This window comes from Leptopilina boulardi, unplaced genomic scaffold, assembly GCF_019393585.1.
Source record: "Leptopilina boulardi isolate dan_hultmark-lab unplaced genomic scaffold, ZJU_Lbou_2.1 LbouV2_140, whole genome shotgun sequence".
Classification (NCBI taxonomy): domain Eukaryota; kingdom Metazoa; phylum Arthropoda; class Insecta; order Hymenoptera; family Figitidae; genus Leptopilina; species Leptopilina boulardi.
Window position 1 is genome coordinate 208218 of NW_026137686.1, and position 21292 is coordinate 229509.

The following is a 21292-nucleotide window of genomic DNA, read 5'->3' on the forward strand; positions in this document are numbered from 1 at the left end:
CAAAATGGCGGATCCAATATGGCGGACAATTTTTTAAAAAGTAGTTGGATTTTTACAAAAATTGGTATCATGGGGTTTTTTTGGAGTCGCTGATTACGAATTTAACGTCAGATTATTCAAATGTAAAATGCCAGATATAGTACGGTGGTCAAATATCTTTGTTTCTACATGTGTCTGCATCGAGGGCACCTCCACGTGGTGACGGTGGGCAACGGAGTTTGTCCGCTATCCGGCTAAGTCCCTGGATAATGGCTTTGATGCCGTCATGGCAGACACACGTAGGAAGCGTATTACGATGCAGGGACTCGGAACCCCAGTATCGGCGGTTGAGAGGGAGAAAGCAGGCTCTCAGGCGTCGTCATCCAGCAACTGCAGCTCTTCATTGATGGGAAACTTGGCTAATGTAGAGTATAATACGACAAGAAAACAACCTGGTATAGACTTAAACTCTCATATTTGTAGCAAAAGTCGAGACCTTTTTTGTTATATTTGCAGTAAATTCGAGGTAAAGTCTTTGCGGAACAGGATTGACGAAGAAGTACGTAAACTGTATAATGAAATCTTCGGTTTTGAGATTGATCTATCTTCTAATTGGGTTCCGAACATCATTTGTAATTGTTGCAGAAAGATGATCTTTGGTTGGAAATCTGTTAAAAATAAGGAGTTTATCAAATACTCTTATCCAACAGTTTGGACAAAACCTACATGTGAAGAAGATTGCTACTTTTGTATGAATGAAATAAAAGGTTTCAGTGTTAAAAATAAAAATAAAATTTCGTATGTCACCGTTACATCAGTGACATCTGATCAATCTCAAAACCGAAGATTTCATTATACAGTTTACGTACTTCTTCGACAATCCTGTTCCGCAAAGACTTTACCTCGAATTTACTGCAAATATAACAAAAAAGGTCTCGATTTTTGCTACAAATATGAGAGTTAAGGTCTATATCAGGTTGTTTTCTTGTCGTATTATACTCTACATTAGCCAAGTTTCCCATCAATGAAGAGTTGCAGTTGCTGGATGACGACGCCTGAGAGCCTGCTTTCTCCCTCTCAACCACCGATACTGGGGTTCCGAGTCCCTGCATCGTAATACGCTTCCTACGTGTGTCTGCCATGACGGCATCAAAGCCATTATCCAGGGACTTAGCCGGATAGCGGACAAACTCCGTTGCCCACCGTCACCACGTGGAGGTGCCCTGGATGCAGACACATGTAGAAACATAAAGATATTTGACCACCGTACTATATCTGCCATTTTACATTTGAATAATCTGACGATAAATTTGTAATCAGTGACTCCCAAAACCCCTAGATACCAATTTTCGTAAAAATCCAACTACTTTTTAAAAATTCGTCCGCCATATTGGATCCGCCATTTTGAATTTTATAAATCTGACGTTAAATTCGTAATCAGCGACCCCAAAAACCCCCGAGTAACAAGATTCAAGCAAATCTGCCATTATTTAAAAAATTTCTCCTGTCATTTAAAATCAGCTATGTTTTTTGAGGTTATGTCAAAATCCTGACGTGATGGAGCTAAACGGACTTCAGATTCGTGTTCAGCGCATCAAAATACATCAAGAAATGGTGGTCTCATTCCCCGGCCCGGGTACTTTTTTTTTGTGTGGCTGTGCAATTGAATCCTTGGATTCAATAAGGGGACGTACGCTCGGCTGGGCGCTCTAAAGCCAGTCAAAGAACCAAAATTGTGACAAAAATTGAAAATCGAAATTTTGAATTTTGAAACCTATTACCTTATGGGAAATGAAGCGACGCATCTTTTTTCCTTTAAGATTTTTTTGTAAAATGAATACTTTAGAAAATAATGGCAAAAAACTGAAAATTTTTAATTTTTGAAATTCATTCAATTTTTAAACATAAATTGCCGTATCTTTGAAAAAACTCAATGAATCTTTTTGCAATTTAATTTCCAAAAGCATTTGGGTCCGTAGAAGCCAACAACATGATAATAACTATAAAAAAAAATTGTTTAATTATTTTTAATTGTTTATAGAGACCTGTCGGCAAACACGTGCTCTTATCTTTGCCATTAAAAAGTCTGCGAGGAAGTTTGCAGTAGAATAAACTTCCAGTGAGAGATTTGTTCATTACTATTTGAGGAAGTTTTCTGCAAATTTTCAGAAAGATTCCTCAATTATTTATTGAAATATGATAATTATAAAAAATAGGCGGACGCATCGAACGTTCGTATTCGCGCGGAGTCTCATAAGTGACGCTTGGCCACTGGCTTGACGAAACATGCTACACATTAAAGGAAATTAATTTTACAAATTTCTTTTATAATAAAACATATGTTTTATATTTTACGAAAAATTTAGATTATTTACATTATTTACATTATATATAATATATTAAATCTTTTTTAGCTTTTATGCATTTAAGCAAAGAACGAAAAGCTTAAATTAAATCATTGTACATACTTTGACGCTTGGAAGCTATATTTTATATTTATAATAATGAAATTCGCATTTAGAATTTTTAATTTTTATAACATTATATTTTAAATTATGTCTGATGTTTTAAAATATTTATTAATGATTTTCTATTTATTGAAAATGTTTCTATAAATAAAATGTTTTTAATTTATAACATATAAACAATAATAATAGATATAAAATGTTTAAAAAAATTTTAAACAAGATTTGTTAACATTTTAAATTAATATAAATTAACTAATTTGTTTAATAAATTAAAAAATAATTAATTTTAATTATTTATTTTATTTTCAATTAATAAAATAAAAATGAAATAATTAATTTTTTATTGTACTGTTAATTAAGCTAATAAAAATTAACTAATTTCAATTATTCATTTTACTTTTGATGAATAAAATAAAAATTAACTAATTAATTATTTTTTCTTTTTTGGTGTTTGTTTTTGTTCTTTAATTTTAATTAAAGTTTGATCAAAAAGTTTTTCGTAAAACGCTTGAGCTGGAAGACTCACGTACCTTAATAACTTTTGTACATCTTTTACTTTTTCTTTGGAAATTCCAACACTTTTTGCATCGTCGACAGTGGCATCTTGCAAATTATAAAAAAACATAGAATCTTTAATAACGTTAAAAGTCTCTGGTTCCTCATTATAATCGTAGAAAACATTGATTTGACCGTTTCCAAAGTATTCGACTTTTACCGATCCACTGATTCTAATTTTACTTACATTTTTGTTTATATCAGCAAACTTTTCGAAATCTTCTATTTTCTCTTTGGAAACGTCAATCATGATAAAAGGGGTATTTCTACATGTTTTAATCAATTCAATGTATTCTTGAGGAAGTTCAATTTTTTCCATCATTTTTTTTTTCTTGCCGTATAAACCAAAGTTCCTGTCACATTGAGAATAAGAGTGACCGCGAACAGGAAAAAGGTGATGGATTTCTGTTTGGTATTTTACCGCTAGCATGGACAAAAATAAGACAATTAAATAATTTCTATTTTGCCCACCAGCCGCATCGGAGTACAGAAATATTTTTTCATAATGTTTTTGCTGAAACTCTTTTTCAATGACATATTTAACGAAATTGCAAACCGTGTTTGCACCTTTTTTCAGTGTGCCTTCAAGAAAATGAAAGATGTAACTATTGTTATTGTTATGTACATGTACATTGAATACATACAACCACAATAGTCTGCAAAAAAATTGAATATTTACAGAAAGCTTAGGAAGCGGGAGATTTTGAGCAAAATCAAATTCAAGTTGTAAAACATTTTTTGTACTTAACATTCGGTTTTTAAGATCATTATAATTTTCAACTTGCGCTTTGTGTGCATTGTAAACGATTTCGTCGGTCCTATTTACATCAAATTCAGAGCATACATTGCATACATCTTTCCTTGGTAATTTAAAAGAAAAGTTAACATAATTGTTGAAAAATTTTCTATACGCGCTTTCCTCTAATGGAATATCCATTCTGCCAGTAACGGATGCATAATAATCGAGAAACGAATAATACAAATCGCGTAAAGTTAAATCTGACATCTCGAAGTAATTTAATTTAGAATGTTCACGGGTATAATGTGATTCGGAGTGGGGCAAACTTTCGCAATGTGTCCGAATGAGATCTTTTAATTCGTCAGTTAATTTTACCGCATGATTGTCATGTTTCCCTCGATTATCATTTAAATTTGCATTTGTTGTCATTTTTTTTTGCACCGTTTCAACTCTTCTTTTTCCTATATTTAAAACACTGCAAAGAAAAACTTTACAAACCAAAAACGTAATATTTTTACAAAGCACATGGTACATCCATTTTGTTAGTGTACTGTTTTCCATTGAAGCCTTTATGGCAATCATAGAAGCAAGTAACACATTTTGAGCGACGTAGCTACCCAAATTCCAAAAATTATTGTGCAACTTTTCTTGCTCGCAAATTTCTATTTTTGTGTAGCAGTTACTTTGGCAACAAGATTCCACAGGAACAAATACCTTCGTCGGTATGATTTTCCCTGATTGAGAAATATACTCGTGTCCCTAAGAATATATTATTTCTTTTTTTATTTTGTTAAAAAAAATTAAAATAATTAAAATATGAATTTATATAAAATTTATATAACGAATTAAAAATAATAAAAAAATGAATAAAGTAACCTTACATAGCTAATTGTAATAAAAACAATAACACTAATAAATAATTAAAATTAAAACAAAATCATGTGTAATAAATAATATTGATTCAAATATGATTTTAAGTAATAATTTATTACCTTGTTTTTATAATCCTTTGCTACACTATTTTTCCATTTATCTGGATTTCGTGGCCTTTTTCGGCCAATTTCACAAACCATTGTAATTCACAAGACTCCAATATTTTTGTAAAATTTTTGTCAATTTTTTTCACAATAAACGTTCAAAAATTAACTTTAGAATGGAAAGAGCTAGTTTATCGCTAAACGACATTCCAAGCAATGCAAAAATTTCTCCCGATTTTCAGTGATTAATAGTAGACAAAGCTGTTTGTAAATAATGATATTCAAGCAAAGTAAATACTGCGAAAATAAAACTTAGATTCCTTATAAATTTTTAAAAGAGAGTATAATTTGAAATAATTTTTCAGTACTAATTAGACGTATAATTTAAACATAATTTATTTTAAAAATTTATTTTAATTATATTTATTAATCAAAATATTAAATATATTAATACATATAAATAAATATATATATATATATATATGTATTATATAACATTTATTTAATTTATTTATTAATAAATAAATAATAGTTAATAAACCTTATTTATTTTTATAATTTCCTTTGATGTGTAGCATGTTTCGTCAAGCCAGTGGCCAAGCGTCACTTATGAGACTCCGCGCGAATACGAACGTTCGATGCGTCCGCCTATTTTTTATAATTATCATATTTCAATAAATAATTGAGGAATCTTTCTGAAAATTTGCAGAAAACTTCCTCAAATAGTAATGAACAAATCTCTCACTGGAAGTTTATTCTACTGCAAACTTCCTCGCAGACTTTTTAATGGCAAAGATAAGAGCACGTGTTTGCCGACAGGTCTCTATAAACAATTAAAAATAATTAAACAATTTTTTTTATAGTTATTATCATGTTGTTGGCTTCTACGGACCCAAATGCTTTTGGAAATTAAATTGCAAAAAGATTCATTGAGTTTTTTCAAAGATACGGCAATTTATGTTTAAAAATTGAATGAATTTCAAAAATTAAAAATTTTCAGTTTTTTGCCATTATTTTCTAAAGTATTCATTTTACAAAAAAATCTTAAAGGAAAAAAGATGCGTCGCTTCATTTCCCATAAGGTAATAATTTTCAAAATTCAAAATTTCGATTTTCAATTTTTGTCACAATTTTGGTTCTTTGACTGGCTTTAGAGCGCCCAGCCGAGCGTACGTCCCCTTATTGAATCCAAGGATTCAATTGTCAAGATAAAAGCTTGGTAATACTCAAAACCTCTTGCAGGTGATCTGAGGTTAAAATATTGACGTTGAACTTAATTTTAAAATTATGAATTAAGCTCCAAAACCTCTTGTCCCCATTTACCCCAACTGACCCTATACTAATATATTATAATAATATAATAATAATGATATTATATAATATTATCTTTATATTATTATTTTTATAATAATTATTAATTGATGTCATTAATATTCATAAAATTATACGATATTATACTCTTTGTAGTAATAAACATCTGAAAAACTATTTGATGACTTCACAAAATAAGATAAGTATCTGTTTAATGTATTTTCGTTATAAGAGACTTTTTCTCAAAAAAATTTCATAGCCTCCCCTGGTCGAGCCCGTAAAGGCGCTCCCAGTGCGGTTGACAGTTATGATGGTCAAGGGTTCTAGTCTCAGAGTCAACGCGTCGAAGGAATATTTTTTTTTATTTATTTATATTATTGACGCTTTTTTAAAACCTAATAATTTATTGAATTATAATTGACATTAAAAATTTGCTTAATAAACAAAATTAAATTTTTAAAATAAATATCCAACGTCGGATCCGATTACGGTGCTACGTCGGAAACGATCCCAAATCTCGGATACGGATCCGGCGTTGTTTTCGACTGCGGATCTTATGTCGAATCCGACGTCGGATCTGAAGGCGGAAACGGCGTGGGAATTTTCAATAGGGTGACGCAGTAGATCATGACTATGATTTGCCTCCTGTCATAAACTGTCTTATCTATTTTGTAACAGGTCAAATTTCTAAAATTTTAATCAAATTCTTTGCAAAAATGGATTCTTTTATTCAACTGAAAATAGTATACAAATGGATAACTATCCACTTGCAAAAATAGCTATTATCAGACAAAACCATGAGAAGCAAATTCGACATCCCAATATGCGACTGTTTAATTTTATTTAAAAAAGATTGAAAAATTATTTGCTGATTATTGCAATGAAAGCTAGTCGTAAACAAAATAACAGAAGATACTTTAGAATATCTTTACTCAATACATGCCAAAGATGTATATGCATACGTAATATCTTTTTATTTACAAAATCGTATGCAAGAACTCGTTAAAGTAAAATTAACAGTCAGGGAAAAGTCAGAGAATTTCAGAAAATTTCATTTAAAGTCAGAGAAATTTCTGTAAATTTCTACAAAAATTAAAATTTTTTGTGAATTTAAAAATTTTTAAATCTAAAAAAACTTGAATGGTTTTTATTACCATTTGTTACTACCATTAGAAATTAATTTATTGTTAAATATGTCAGTAATCATATTTTTGTCCAAAAAAAGCAGAAATAAGGTTATTAAAAAGTCAGAGAAAAATCAAAAAATGTCAGGGAGGAGTCAGTGAATTTTTTTCTCAATTTTTGTTAGACACCCTGATTAAGTAACCAAACAAAAACTTATGCTGAAAAGAAAAAAGCATCCAAACTTGTTGACACATAAAGATTTTTATTTTATTTTTTTTCAATCATTTGTATAATAGTTTATTTATGAAAATTTTAATGCTAATTTTTTTAATCAATAACATATTTTATTTATGAAAATTTAATGTTAAAGCAATATCAAAGAATATTGCTAATTTTAGAGATTTTATAATTTCTGTTCTTCTGTATAATAACAAAGTTGTGTATACCCCTTATAAATTATTTTATTATTATTATCTATGTTTCAAAACAAGTTCAATAAACTCTAATAAATTTTATCTAATAAATAAAATTTATTATCAAAAGTTATTTTTTAATTATTATTTAATTAAATTAATTGTTACGAATTTTCAAAACTCGGTATACCTAAACTAAATTCTTTAAAAATTAATAATTAAAATAATTTAATTTTTTTGAGTATAAATAATGGTTGTCAAAACTATTTACGATATTATTTATTAATTATATACAGCAAAAATTGTGATAAATAACTTTTGAAATGAAGAAGAATAATTTTTTCGTCTTTTCCAACGTAAACATATTTTATAATTGGAGCCTACCGAAAATACAGGGGTGGCTCCAGTTAGATGAGCATTTTAGTGAACCAGGTTTTATTCGAGTTTCGATTTACTCTAGATTTCGCAACGCAAAAAAACATCAAATATTCATTTCCTATAATATTGAGAGAGAAAAAGGAAATGATCTAGATGACCTTATTTTTGGTTATTACTGCACTTGTCAATTTGGAGCACGTACACTAAGCATATATGCTCATGTCGCCAGTATACTTTGGTTCTTAAGATTTGCAAGGCACCAGCCTGGAATCAATTATCCGGACAGTTCACTTTTAAATATTATAGAAGAAGCAGCGAACAGGCAAGTGATGTATAATGACGATGTAGATGAAAATAATTTTGCAATAATTATTGTTTAATAACAATAAAGTGCAAATTAGGAAAATAACATTATTATATTATTAAGTGTTACATTTAGTTTTATAGTTTTTCTTTTAATTAGTTTCTGAGAATTACCGAATTTTATTTTGTTTTTATAACAGGTAAATAATAATAATAATAGTAATCAAGTGTAAATAAGGTAAATAACAAAATATTATAAGTATAATAACGTAACAGTACGTATAAAATAATCGTGAAAAACATTTTTAATTTATTATTTGCTTAACCTTGGAATTTAATTTTTTGTTTTTTATATTAGGAAAATAATAACAATCATGTTCGAATAACAAAAAACGATATTTTTATACTAGTGCATAACATATAACCTGTCATTTAGATCTAAAATATATATTTATTAAGACCTTAATCGAATCCGGGAAAAACTCAATAGATTACAAAGGCGATCTGATTTATTTTGTTTTTAATTAATTTGAGCGCCTGGCATCGGCAGAGAAAAGAGTTTACCTAAAGCCATAATTATTAAATTGAGAAATTACATTAAATAATATTAACCCGGTAGGGAATGAGTTCGAGAGTTGACTTTTATTAAACAAACAATAGTTAAAATTTCACACAATAAAGTTTATTAAATCAAAAAAGATTTTATACATTGTTGTTTTTGATCGAGAATCGCTCAAGAATCCAAGAGTTTATTTTTTTTATATATTGAATAAAAGAATCAATGACAATATTGACTCACCGCCATTTTAATAAATTAGATATTTGTTATCCTTTTACTATTTTACTTAACAGTTTGGATAGCTTTATGTTCCTCTTTATATATTTTAATTTCTATTATATTTTGATCAACTTCCGCCAACCACGGCGTCTAAAACGTGAAGATCGAGCAATTCCTAATTGCTCGGTCTTCTTCCTGACTCGACGCTGGCATGCGTAATAGCGACCCCGCCGATTAGTGTGAAATCGAGAATATATCAAATATCGGATCGGGTTGCGACCTAGCAGGCGCAGTTTACAATAGAACGCGGTTAATTTTGGAACGACTTATAAGATAAGCCTATTAGAGCAGTGTAAGATAAAATAAATAAATAGATAAAATTATATTATATAATTTTATAATTGATCCAGAGATTATGGATCCGGCTGCATCTTAATCCTCAAACCGCTTCTAAAACTCTACTCGCTCCTTCTGAGAGTTTATTGATTTGTCTATCTGCGCCAATGGGGCTGCATCAGTCAGGCTGAAAATAAATTAATCTCGGCAATAAAAGTTCATTGTCAAATATAAGAGTTACTCTTGGATCCTTGAGGTGTTCGTCTTTAATAATTGCTAATTTGAATTTAGGATGAGGTCTAGATACTATTGAGTTGTAACTAGACGTACAACGAAAGTGCCCGAGTGTAAAGTGTCATGGACGCCTTTCCAAAAATGTGACGCGTCTATAGTTAATCAGAACTTAAAGAATTAATTCAAAAAACTCACATCTTCATTCCTGTATAAAAATTTTAAAATCTATGTTTATAAAACATTTTCATATCATGAATTGTTTGTATCCTATAAATTCAGCTTTAATTACAAATATAAAAATGTATAAATTATATACAAAAATAAATTGGTCTCTTTATGTTTTATATATATATATATATATATATATATATATATATATAAAGTATGATTTATATCAATAAGATGTTGTTTGATGTTTCAAAACTTGTGTAAAATTTCAATAATATGGTGTTGACAGGTTTAATAAAAGTTTAGGTTATGTTAGCTAATTTTTATACCGCGCAGTGGCTGGATTTAAGCCCAGGTTCGGGTTTGTGGCTACTTTCTATTTCGAAAGGCAGCTTATTGTTAGCCCCTACAGTAGGCTTAAAGTGAGACTTATTCTATGAGCGAGTTAGAAACTATATCAGTCTAGTTTGTGCCCCATATTGAAACTGGCTTCTTTTCGGGTTTAAACAAAACTTATTTTTTCCTGTGCAATTGCAACGTTACAAACACTACATTTTCTTTAATCATGAAAAATACGTATATATTTTATTATTTGTTGAACATTACCGTATTTAATTTTTTATCCTTAGGGTTCCGTTCATGCAGTGAACAGAAACGAAACCCTTATGGTTTCACTCATGTCCGTCCACAAAATCCTGTCCCCCCTAAAATCTATCCATTTTAACCGATTGTAGGTCAAATTTTAGCTGGAAAATTTAAAAAATTAGATAAATTTTGTTTTGAAAATTGAAAATAATCAAAATTATTGTTAATAAAAATTGTAAATAACATTTAAAGAAATAAATAATAAAATAATAATAATAGTTTTAAATTCCAGAAATTGGCCAAACATTAACTCAAACATCTACAAAAACAATAAAAAACAGGGGGTTGGCGTGCGAAGCGCGCAGGAGGGCAAAGCCCCCCTAGTATTTATATATATATATTTATATATTTACTAAGGAAGCTGTGCCCTCCTGCGCGCCTCGCGCGCCAACCCCTTTAATTTTCCACTTTAAGGATTAATTTTTGAAAGGGATGCAAATATTAAAATTATTAAAATTTTACCTAAATTTTGAGGTTTTGTTCATTTCATGGTTAAGGGAATTTAAGGTTATGTTTTTTTATGAAAAATGTTTGTTTAATTATATTATATCTATATTATAAAAAGATTTTTCCGCTGTTTCCAGTATGAATTATTCCATATCAACTGTACCCAACCTATGTTTTGACAAGGTTAGGTTAGTTTGGGTAATTTTTAAGGTTAGGTTCGTTTTTTGGGCAGGGGTATTTGAGAATATGTCTGTAGGACATAACCTCGAAACCTATGTTTTTAGCTTGGTTAAGTTAGGTAATTTTTGAGGTTATGTTCGTCTCTTGGTTAGGGATATTTGATGTTATGTCTGTCGGACATAGCTTCGAACCCAGCGGCCTACCCAGGTTAGTTTAGGTTGATTAGATAAGGTTAGGTAAGTTAAGGTAATTTTTGAGGTTATGTCCGTTTCTTGGTTAGAGGCATTTGAGGTTATGTCTGTCGAACATAGCCTCAAAACTCAGCGCCCTACCCAGATTAGTTCGGGTTGATTAGGTAAGTAATGTAATTTTTGAGGTTATGTTTGTTTTTTTGTTAGCGATATTTAAAGTTATGTATGTCGGACATAGCCTCGAACCCAGCAGTAATCCTGGGGAGTTGCGGCTATATTCACGGTTAAAATTCATTTAAATTTTAAAGTTATTTTTGTTTGTTTGTGGGTGGGAGGTATTTCGCTACAAAATTTGAGCCAAGCTTGAGGTTATGTTTGTTTCTTTGATTACCTTAATTTACCTTATCTTACCTTATCTAATCAACATAAACTAACCTGGGTAGGCCGCTGGGTTCGAGGCTATGTCTGACAGACATAACCTCAAATATCCTAACCAAGAAACGAACATAACCTAACAAATTATTTAAACTAACCTAACCTTGTCAAAAACATAGGTTGGGTACTGTTGATTTGGAATGACCCATACTGGAGCCAGCGTCGAAATCTTTTTATAATATAGTGTGACAAGCAAATTGAAGGAAAATTTTAGCAAATCGTATTTAAATTTATTTATATATGTGATGCGTCGCCAAGAAAGGGACCTAAGCGTCCAGGAGTTTCAGGTTATGTTTGCCATATTTGAAAAGAAAATCTACAAAGTGGACAAATTTTCAATATGAACCATTAATGCTTATCTCTTCATTATATCGAAAATATTTATTAAAAACTGCTTTTACTGTTACACAATTAAAAAAAAAAGATTTAATCAATATGAAACTGACACAAACTTAACCAAACAATTCTTGGACGCTTAGGTCCCTTTCTTGGCGACGCGTCACATATTATTTTATTAGAAAAACTTAAATTTCTTGATAAAAGAGTGTTTGTCCTTGTAGGTATTTATCCTACGGTTTGTTTATTAAATAAATAAAGGAAGGAGAAAGAAATCAAGGTAAGGTTACACTAAAAACAAACGATATTTATGAAAAGTTTAATAAATTTATAAAGTGCTGAACACGGGAGAGAGTTTCAGTAAATGTCGCGAGTAGCTTGTAGTCAGCAGAGTACTGACTCCGCCAGAAGGGCTTGTACATTTCGTACCCAAAAAGGGCAATGTTGCCGTGGTCGTTTATATAATTACTGAAAATGCATTTTCCGTAGAATCGGCAACACTAGTCGATGAATATTTCGAAATTATTTTATTTTATTATTTCAACTACAAAATGCTCAAATTCTAATGTTTGCGACAACCCGAATGTACCGACTTTTATTGCGGTCGCCTGGCGGCCTACCTGAGTGTAGTAGATACCAAAGGTACATGATTTTCTTCAAACTACTCATTTTTGAAATTATATTTGACAGTGAATATTATATTTGTTAAAATATTTAAAAGATGAATTGTTTAATAACAAATTAAATAACATTTTTTACTTAGTGTGTATATGTTAGCCGCTAGTCCTCTTAATCTTTATAGTTTTGGAGCTAATGAGTTTGAACTGGATACAATTATATAATTTCGCTAGTAGAGTTATAGAAAAATATAGCAAATGCTCTAAAATTAGTTTAAACATGAGGTTCTTCAAAAAACTCAAAATGCGTTGAAATATCGTGTTTCTTCATTAAACTTACACATTTAAAAATTGTAATTAGATTATGTACCAAAAAAATTTAAATAATAATAAAAAAATATATTTTTTTTAAATATACGTAGGTAATAATTTAAATAATAGTGAACGGAACCCTAGGTAAGCGAGTGTAACTCGCACTTGACCAATTTTTTTGTTGAGTTGTGTTACAAAATATATATTGCATTAGAGAACAGAATGTCCTCTGCTGTAGTTCTAGGTATAAGCGATCTTCTGTAGTTTTTATGTTAATTTTTTTTAATCACCATACTTTTTAATTTCTAACTTTTTTTCATTAATTACTATCTAACAATTAAATTTGTCGAAAGTCGGTTAAATTTTTTTTTTCATTTTGTAGTGCCAATTCAACCCCAAGTTGTAAGTGAAATGGAGCAACCTACTGGAAGTTTAGAACATTTGGTACATCCTTTTAGACTCACTGAGTCTGCAAATGGTTCAAACGGATTTATGGTCGTGGGTGATTCAGGTGAAACAGAAAGCTTAAGTCATCATTTAAAGGTGAGAAATATTTTTTTTCTTAATAGATAACAGGTCTACAAGGTATTTTTTTGAGATTTAAGAATGGTTTTCAATATATTTTTGTGTCCTGAACACGATACCGCACAGGTGTTTGGAAAAAAAATAAAGTTTGTCTACGATACTCAGAAAAATTATTGTTACCTGGTGGTTCCTTAGCACCCCCTAAAGCGAGAAAACTTATCCCTAAAATCGCAGCTGTTCATATAGGGAAGATTTTGGGATTTTTTTCAAAAAAATTAGTTTGTAAGTATCAGAAAAAAGTTTAAAATTAGTTTAACGATTTTTATTTGTGTATGTGTTTGTAGGACCTCATTTTCTAGATACAAGCGATTACAAAATTTTTTAATAAAAAAACTTGAATTTTTTAACTTCACTTTTATATAGTTAGATGAAATTTATTAACATGTATTTATATATTGTAACGCACCATTTTGTTGCGTAGAAATAACGTAAAATAATAAATTATTAGAAATTTAGTAAATAAACGACATCCTTGTGGTAATCCATTAATGGCTGTAATATGTTAAATTCATATCAATCGGTTCTTCAGAGCGCGTTACAAATACAATTTACCAAACATGAACCTCGAAAGGCAACCAAAACATCATAAATGTAAATAAAGTAAAGAAATGACATTTAACCCCACGGTGTGTTTTTGGCTTGGACAACAGCTACACAAAATTTGACAAAAAATATTTAGAAAATAGTTTCAAATTCATTTTCAGCTACCCCAGATTAGCTAAATACTTAATTTATTGAGAATGTATCCACAAAAGTTGAAACTTTCTGGTCCCAAGACCGTTCTACAGTCCAAATTTTCACCTTGCAACTATTTCCGTTTGACAGATACAGAATTTTAATGTTTTTAACAGTTTGACATTTAGCCCCGGTCTTCCCTACTAACTTCATTTTTTTGAATAATTAAATTTTAGTATTAAAAAACCAACTTGCCAAAGTCGTCAGATTAATTGTCAATCTGTAATAAATAAATATCGGTTCTAAATTGTCCTTTTGTTTTTTATGAAAAACTCTTGCGAGGCATTGAGGATTCTCGCCGGATTACAAAAACGTTAAGGACATCACTATCACTTACTGAAATTGAAATTCATTAAGGGAAGAGCTTCTTAATGTATATATTTGGATGTGAGTCCCGAATATTCAAGAACACCAGGAAAACGAAAATGCTATTTTGTTGACGATCTGTCAAAATACTACTGGCAGCCATTTTTGTATGGACTTCTCACATTGGTGTACAAGTTGTTGACATTTTGAGTATTAACATTTTAAAGAAAAAGTTCATTAATTTTTCGGACACTATTTGCATTTTTATTTAAAAAACTACACTACCGTCCGAAATTGTGCGAACTCTGCTTTTTCAACAACTATAAAACTGTTCAAATCTTCAAAAATATAAAAACTAAAATTTTTTCCTCTTTATTTTATTAAAGCTAATAAAATTCTGAAAGAAATGACGCCTTGACAAAGAGAATATGTTAATTTTTCAATTAGATATCTAAGAAAAACCCAATTTTCAATGTTTTTACTATTTTTTTTATTTCTCTGGCAAAAATTAATATTTTTAAACGTTCTTAGGCTCATTGAAATCGTATTTTGTTACGCAATTCAAATTATATAAAACGATTCATGTACACATTCTTCCCTAGCGTATGCAAACCGTGAAAGTTGGCTCATAAAATGTCAAAAAATTTAAATTTAATTCTACAATAAAATATAATGTTTAAAAATCAAGTAAATATATCATTCTAAACTTCTCTGATTTATGTAAGTAAATTTAAGATTTATACATTTTACTGATCATTTTTTGTCATATAAATATTAATCACAATTTTTTGACATTTTATGAGCCAACTTTCAGGGTTTGCATACGCTAGCGAAGAATGTGTACATAAATTGTTTTATATAATTTGAATTGCATAACAAAATACGATTTTAAGGAGGTTCATCCCTTCAAGCGGTACTCATTCTATTAGGGGTTTTCCGTAAGTTTAAAACCGACAGCTATAGTCCATAAAAGTTGAGCTCCACTGGCCAATTTAGAGGTTAATTTGCCGTTTCTCCTCTTCTTTCTTTTATTTACATGGGATAAGTTCAAAAGTTGCTAACTTTGATTAACATTTACTTCACAACCAAACGGTAAAAAAATTTCATATTTTTGTAAAAACTGTTAAAACTCATAATTTAAAACATATTAGTTTTTGAAAAAAATCTGTAGAACCGTTTTTTTTAATTAATGAAAACATGGTCATTTTTCATGTTTTTTCACTGTTCCCATGTAAAACTTCAAACTTTATCAATTTTTATCTTGAAAATGATACGGTAAAATTCAATAAAATTTGAACAACACATGTAAAGTGATGTCAATAATACATCTTAAAAATTTTTAAAAAATCTGTAGAAAATCGATTTTGGGATGAACCTCCTTAATGAGCCTAAGAACGTTTAAAAATATTAATTTTTGCCAGAGAAATAAAAAAAATAGTAAAAACATTGAAAATTGGGTTATTCTTAGATATCTAATTGAAAAATTAACATATTCTCTTTGTCAAGGTGTCATTTCTTTCAGAATTTTATTAGCTTTAATAAAATAAAGAGGAAAAAAATTTAGTTTTTATATTTTTGAAGATTTGAACAGTTTTATAGTTGTTGAAAAAGCAGAGTTCGCACAATTTCGGACGGTAGTGTACTACTACTACTAAAAATAAGAAGGGGTGGACATTTATATTACATAAATGTGATGTTCATTTCACGAACATTATGCTTCCTCGCAGAAAATATTTAATTTAATTTACATTAAAAATTTTATAAATTTAGGTTAAATCACGGAGGAATAGTAAGGAGACCGATCTCTGCGTTTGAAAATGTCAGAAAAACATGTACGATAAGTGCCAGGTTCAGTACATTGTAATCAACTACCAAAGTAGCTGAGCATGCGCATTGGACCTCAATTTTGACAGATGAAAAGTGTGGTTATGCGATATACATATATGTCACAAAAAAAATCTTAAGGTGCTTATATACCTCAAATTTCGATCAGATGAACATTATTTCTGGACCGTGAAAATGCGTGAAAAGTCATTTTCACGGCGGGTATTTTTGAATTGTTTTAAACAAAAAATGTTTTTTTAAGAAATATAATATTAAATAATTGTTTTAATATGTAAGAACACTTTAAAATAATGATAGAGAGATGATTTGATTAAAAAATTTAGCAAATTTTGCTTTAAAACGTTTTCTGCTACAAGAAAGTGTAAAATGACGATGTTTGTGAAATGGTTTGTACAGTGCTTCTTCCTTGTGAGTGTCTCTCAGAGTTTTGTTTATGTTATGTCGTTTCTTTTTAACTTGTAATAAATAATGAGTGCTGAAAATAAATCGGTAAGTTGAAATGTTTATCAAATAAATTTAAATTCTACTAATTGTTTCGAATAACTGAAAGAAACATGTACACATGTACACTGTACAAACCATTTCACAAACATCGTCATTTTACACTTTCTTGTAGCAGAAAACGTTTTAAAGCAAAATTTGCTAAATTTTTTAATCAAATCATCTCTCTATCACTATTTTAAAATGTTCTTACATATTAAAACAATTATTTAATATTATATTTCTTAAAAAAACATTTTTTGTATAAAACAATTCAAAAATACCCGCCGTGAAAATGACTTTTCACGCATTTTCACGGTCCAGAAATAATGTTCATCTGATCGAAATTTGAGGTATATAAGCACCTTTAGTGTTCAGTGTTTATTTCAGAAATTTTATTTACCATTGCGATATTGTATCTCCAAAATCATGTGTAAGTATATAATAATGTATGCTATTGGAATATTTAAAGTGTCAATAAATTGAAGTAATTATTAAAAGAATAATAGAGACATAGTAATTATAAACATATTATTTATGATGTATGTCATGAAAAAGATTTTTCTTACCAAGAAATTATTAGTTTTCAATTTAATTGTCAAATATTAACACAATAACACATAACCCCTTCATCACAACACGCATGGAAGACTTGAGAAATATACGTCAGCCAGATCTCACTCGCACACTTTTTGCGAGAGAAAGAGACAGCACATGGCTAATGCGCATGCTCAGCTACTTTGGTGGTTGAGTAAAATGCAGTGAAACTGGCATTTATCGTACATGTTTCTCTGACATTTTCAGAAGCGCTACTACAGCAAGATCGGTCTCCTTACTATTCCTCCGTGGGTTAAATATATAGATCAATCAATTAGTTTCTATGTAAGGAATGCAATTTTGCCTAAAATTTGGCGTAAAATTTTTTTTAAGAAAAAAGAAAAAAAAATTTACAAAAACAAAAAATTTAAATTTTTTGAAAAAATAAAAATAATGATTATATCTATTAATTTAGGTAAAATATAAACTTAATATAGGTTAAAAAGTTCGATTTAACGCTAAGAATGCGTTTTTAAAATAAATAAAGTGAAATTTTTATAATAAAAAGCTTTTTTATCAAAAAATGTATTTTTGACTATTTGAAAAAATGGTCCCAAAAAAATTATGTGGATATTTGTGGAACTCCTTGTGTCCGATTTTTGGTATTAGTAAGGAGAATTAACATGCAAAATTTCTGGGCGATCCGTTAACATTTGTTTGAGATAATTTGTACACAAGAAGCGGTGCCATACTCACATATATATCCGGAAATTTGTTCCTCATGTCGAAATATAACTATATTAGTTAAAAATTTATTAAAACAATTGATTTTAGAAAGTTCGAAAATTGTCATCACTATAAAGCTTCCTACGAGGAAGCAAAACTACTCATTCTACTCTTATTCTTATCCTGCATAGTTGTGTTCTACAGTTCTCGTCTTTTTTAGTGAAATAAAATTAAAATGTAATTATATAGGTGGGACGAGGCGACACCGTCGTCGTCAAATGGACAGTGAGTCTTCAATTATTATTTATGAGTCACATTCCTTTCAAATTGACCACAATATAGAGTTCTACAGTATGTTCTTAGCGCCAACTGGTCGTAAAAATTTGTATTAAATAGAATTTGTCCTGATCAAAAATGTCATTTTCAAATTAAAAAAAAGAATCAAAATGAAAGTGTTGCGTAGTAAGTTGTTCTAATAGTGAACGCAATAATCCGGAACTACAATTTTATTCCTTTTCGAAAAAGTTCTGGTTCAAAGAAAAAAGAGAAAAATGGATAGCAGCTGTTCGCAGAATTTAATTAATTAATGATTTAATTTAATTAATAATTATTATTATATAATTAATAAATTATTAATAGTTTCATCAATAAGTTCAGTAACGTGATTACTTTTTAGCAATCCGTCACCTCTGGCAAGGCTTTCTTTTCTAAATATAAAAATATCCACTTTTTGAAATCCGCTTTTAATTATAATAGACATTTTTTTACGGATATTAACAATAGTTTAAAAAATTCTTATTTATAAATTAACATTTGTCACGACATGTGTACAATTGTCAAATTAAGCTACTCATTATTTTGAAAAAACATCTGCTAGAGGCGCTTCGAGCCTCACATGCATTTATTAGTAAAGTATTAGATTGTAGACATATATGTTTCTGTAGAAATTCCAGATCCATTAGAGAATCCTGTACTTCAAGATATTGTTATGAGAAACATGATTCGCGGTCCATGTGGGAGCTGGTGTAAAGATGAAAGTGGTAAATGTTTCAAAAGTTTTCCAAAGAAATTCTACTCAGAAACAATAATGGATGAAAATGGATATCCGACGTATCGTCTTTGCAATAGCGGAACATGTAATCGACTAAATGGAGGAACAGCAGATAATCAGTACGTGATTCAATACAATCCTACATTATTACTACTATTTAATTGCCATATTAATGTAGAAGTTGTTTCTAGCATTAAATCAGTAAAATATCTGTATAAATATATTTATAAGGGACATGATGCTGATGATATTGTAATAACCGACAGTGTGAATAGTGCAACTTCTGTAGAATGTGATGAAATTCGAAAATGCATTGAAACTCGATATGTAAGTCCCGTTGAAGCGTGTGATAGAATTTTTGGAAGACTAATACAGAATAAAAGTCATTCTGTTACCAGATTACCTCTTCATTTATCTCATAAACATACCGTTATTATTAGCGAAGAAGCTAATGACGATGCTTCAAGATCTGCTTTGCAGAAAAGGACAATGTTATTAGAATACTTTGCTTTAAAAGAACGTGATAATCTTTAGTAATAATCTTTAATCTCTATTCTACTGACAACCTCATTCAAAATTCAACACCCTGGTGATGCAGAAGCGAGGCAATTTACATATGCAGAAATTCCAAGTCATTATGTTTTCAAGAAGGAACGTGGTGAAAGTACATTCAAATGGTTAAGACGAGAAAGATTTTTTAATGTCATTGGACGCATTTATTCTATTAGTCCAAGTCAAGTTGAACTGTTTCATCTCCGTCTACTGTTAATAGTAGTTAAAGGTGCTACAAGTTTTGAACATTTGCATACAGTTGATAACAGAGCACATGAAACTTTTCAAAGTGCATGTTTCGCGTTAGGTCTTATCGAAGATGATGGAGAATGGGATCGAGTTGACCGTTTCGAAGTGTGAACTCTACCCGGGCTAGTTCGACTTACCGCGAGTTCACACATTACACTAAGCGAAACATTTATTTTATTCTCAGGACGTGAGTTACACACACAGGTGAGAGAGAACGACACACTACACTGAATTTAATAAATAAGACACTATAAACAAAATAATTTTTATAAAAATTATTTCTCATTTATTAAATAATTTTCAATAATTCGAACTTCGAGAAATTCACGCTACTAGGCGGTGAGATCAGCCGGCGAGAACAGGTTGGCGTCCATTTTCCGTGCCATGCGATCGGCCAATACTTCCTTGTTTTCTTTCGATATTTACGTATGAAAAGGAACCACAAATATGCCCATTGAAAGGAAGAACTGCTCACAAACCTTCTATTTTATTCAAGATCCTTCTATAATCTATAATTCAGGTTGCACCGGTGTAAACAATAGGAAAAATCGGAAAATACTTTTCCTTGTATGTAAACTGATGAGTAGCCAAACTCGAACTGATTTGCAACAGTAGGGTCGCCTGACCCAGTGACCTGCGCAATGCGTGTGGCCCCTGATCTTCCTCATGAAATCTTCTTTCTCACCCGACTGATAAAGTTTTATAAAATAATCAAAATAATAATCTGACAAAATGTGGATTTCACTATTCATTGAGAAATGTAATATCGCTCTTTTTCAATAATAATTTGTACATTATTTACTTTTACAAATTATTATAAACGAAATACATAAAGTAAGATTTACAAATAAAAAAAATACAATAATTATCTTTTATACAATAATAACCAATAAAGAAAAATATAAAGGTTGATTTCGGGTTTGGCTATTATTTTTCTTACTTTTTATGAAAAACGCGATATTTAATTAACATTAAAAATTCCATTAATAATTTAGTTTTCGGCGAAACCTCTGAAAACTGTTTTTAAACGGGGTAATTAAATTACCACGTTACAACTCCCATGGGCCTTGCCGAAACCTATCTCCTGAATTTTTCAGAAATGTCCAGATTCTTCCCTTTCAGTAGGCATTTTTCAATTACTATATTTAAATATTGAATCAATTACTTTCTATTTTGATTAACTACTGTTCTGACAGGTAAGCTGATATGAAAAATCTCTTTTATTTATGATTTTACTCTTTAATCGGCAGTGTTCTGTCTACTATCGGTTTAGTATTTTATTTCAATTTCTTTTTAAGT

The 21292-nt window shown here is 29.8% G+C and overlaps 3 protein-coding genes across 4 annotated transcripts in view; all 3 read left to right on the forward strand.

Moving 5' to 3' along the window:
* Positions 1–21292, forward strand: part of LOC127291544 (beclin-1-like protein) — a 145108-nt gene that overhangs the window by 30388 nt on the left and 93428 nt on the right. For both annotated transcript variants that reach the window (XM_051320727.1, XM_051320728.1), the window contains exon 2: positions 13310–13470. In XM_051320727.1, the coding sequence (XP_051176684.1) occupies positions 13310–13470 (161 nt within the window). The remainder of the gene's footprint in view (positions 1–13309; positions 13471–21292) is intronic.
* The window catches only part of LOC127291539 (uncharacterized protein DDB_G0284459-like), a 309035-nt gene that overhangs the window by 25439 nt on the left and 262304 nt on the right, over positions 1–21292 (forward strand). The gene's annotated exons all lie outside the window — the stretch shown is intronic.
* Positions 16170–21292, forward strand: part of LOC127291546 (bromodomain and WD repeat-containing DDB_G0285837-like) — a 237677-nt gene continuing 232554 nt past the window's right edge. Inside the window, exon 1 of the mRNA XM_051320732.1 lies at positions 16170–16887. The gene's annotated coding sequence lies outside the window, so the exon portion shown is untranslated. The remainder of the gene's footprint in view (positions 16888–21292) is intronic.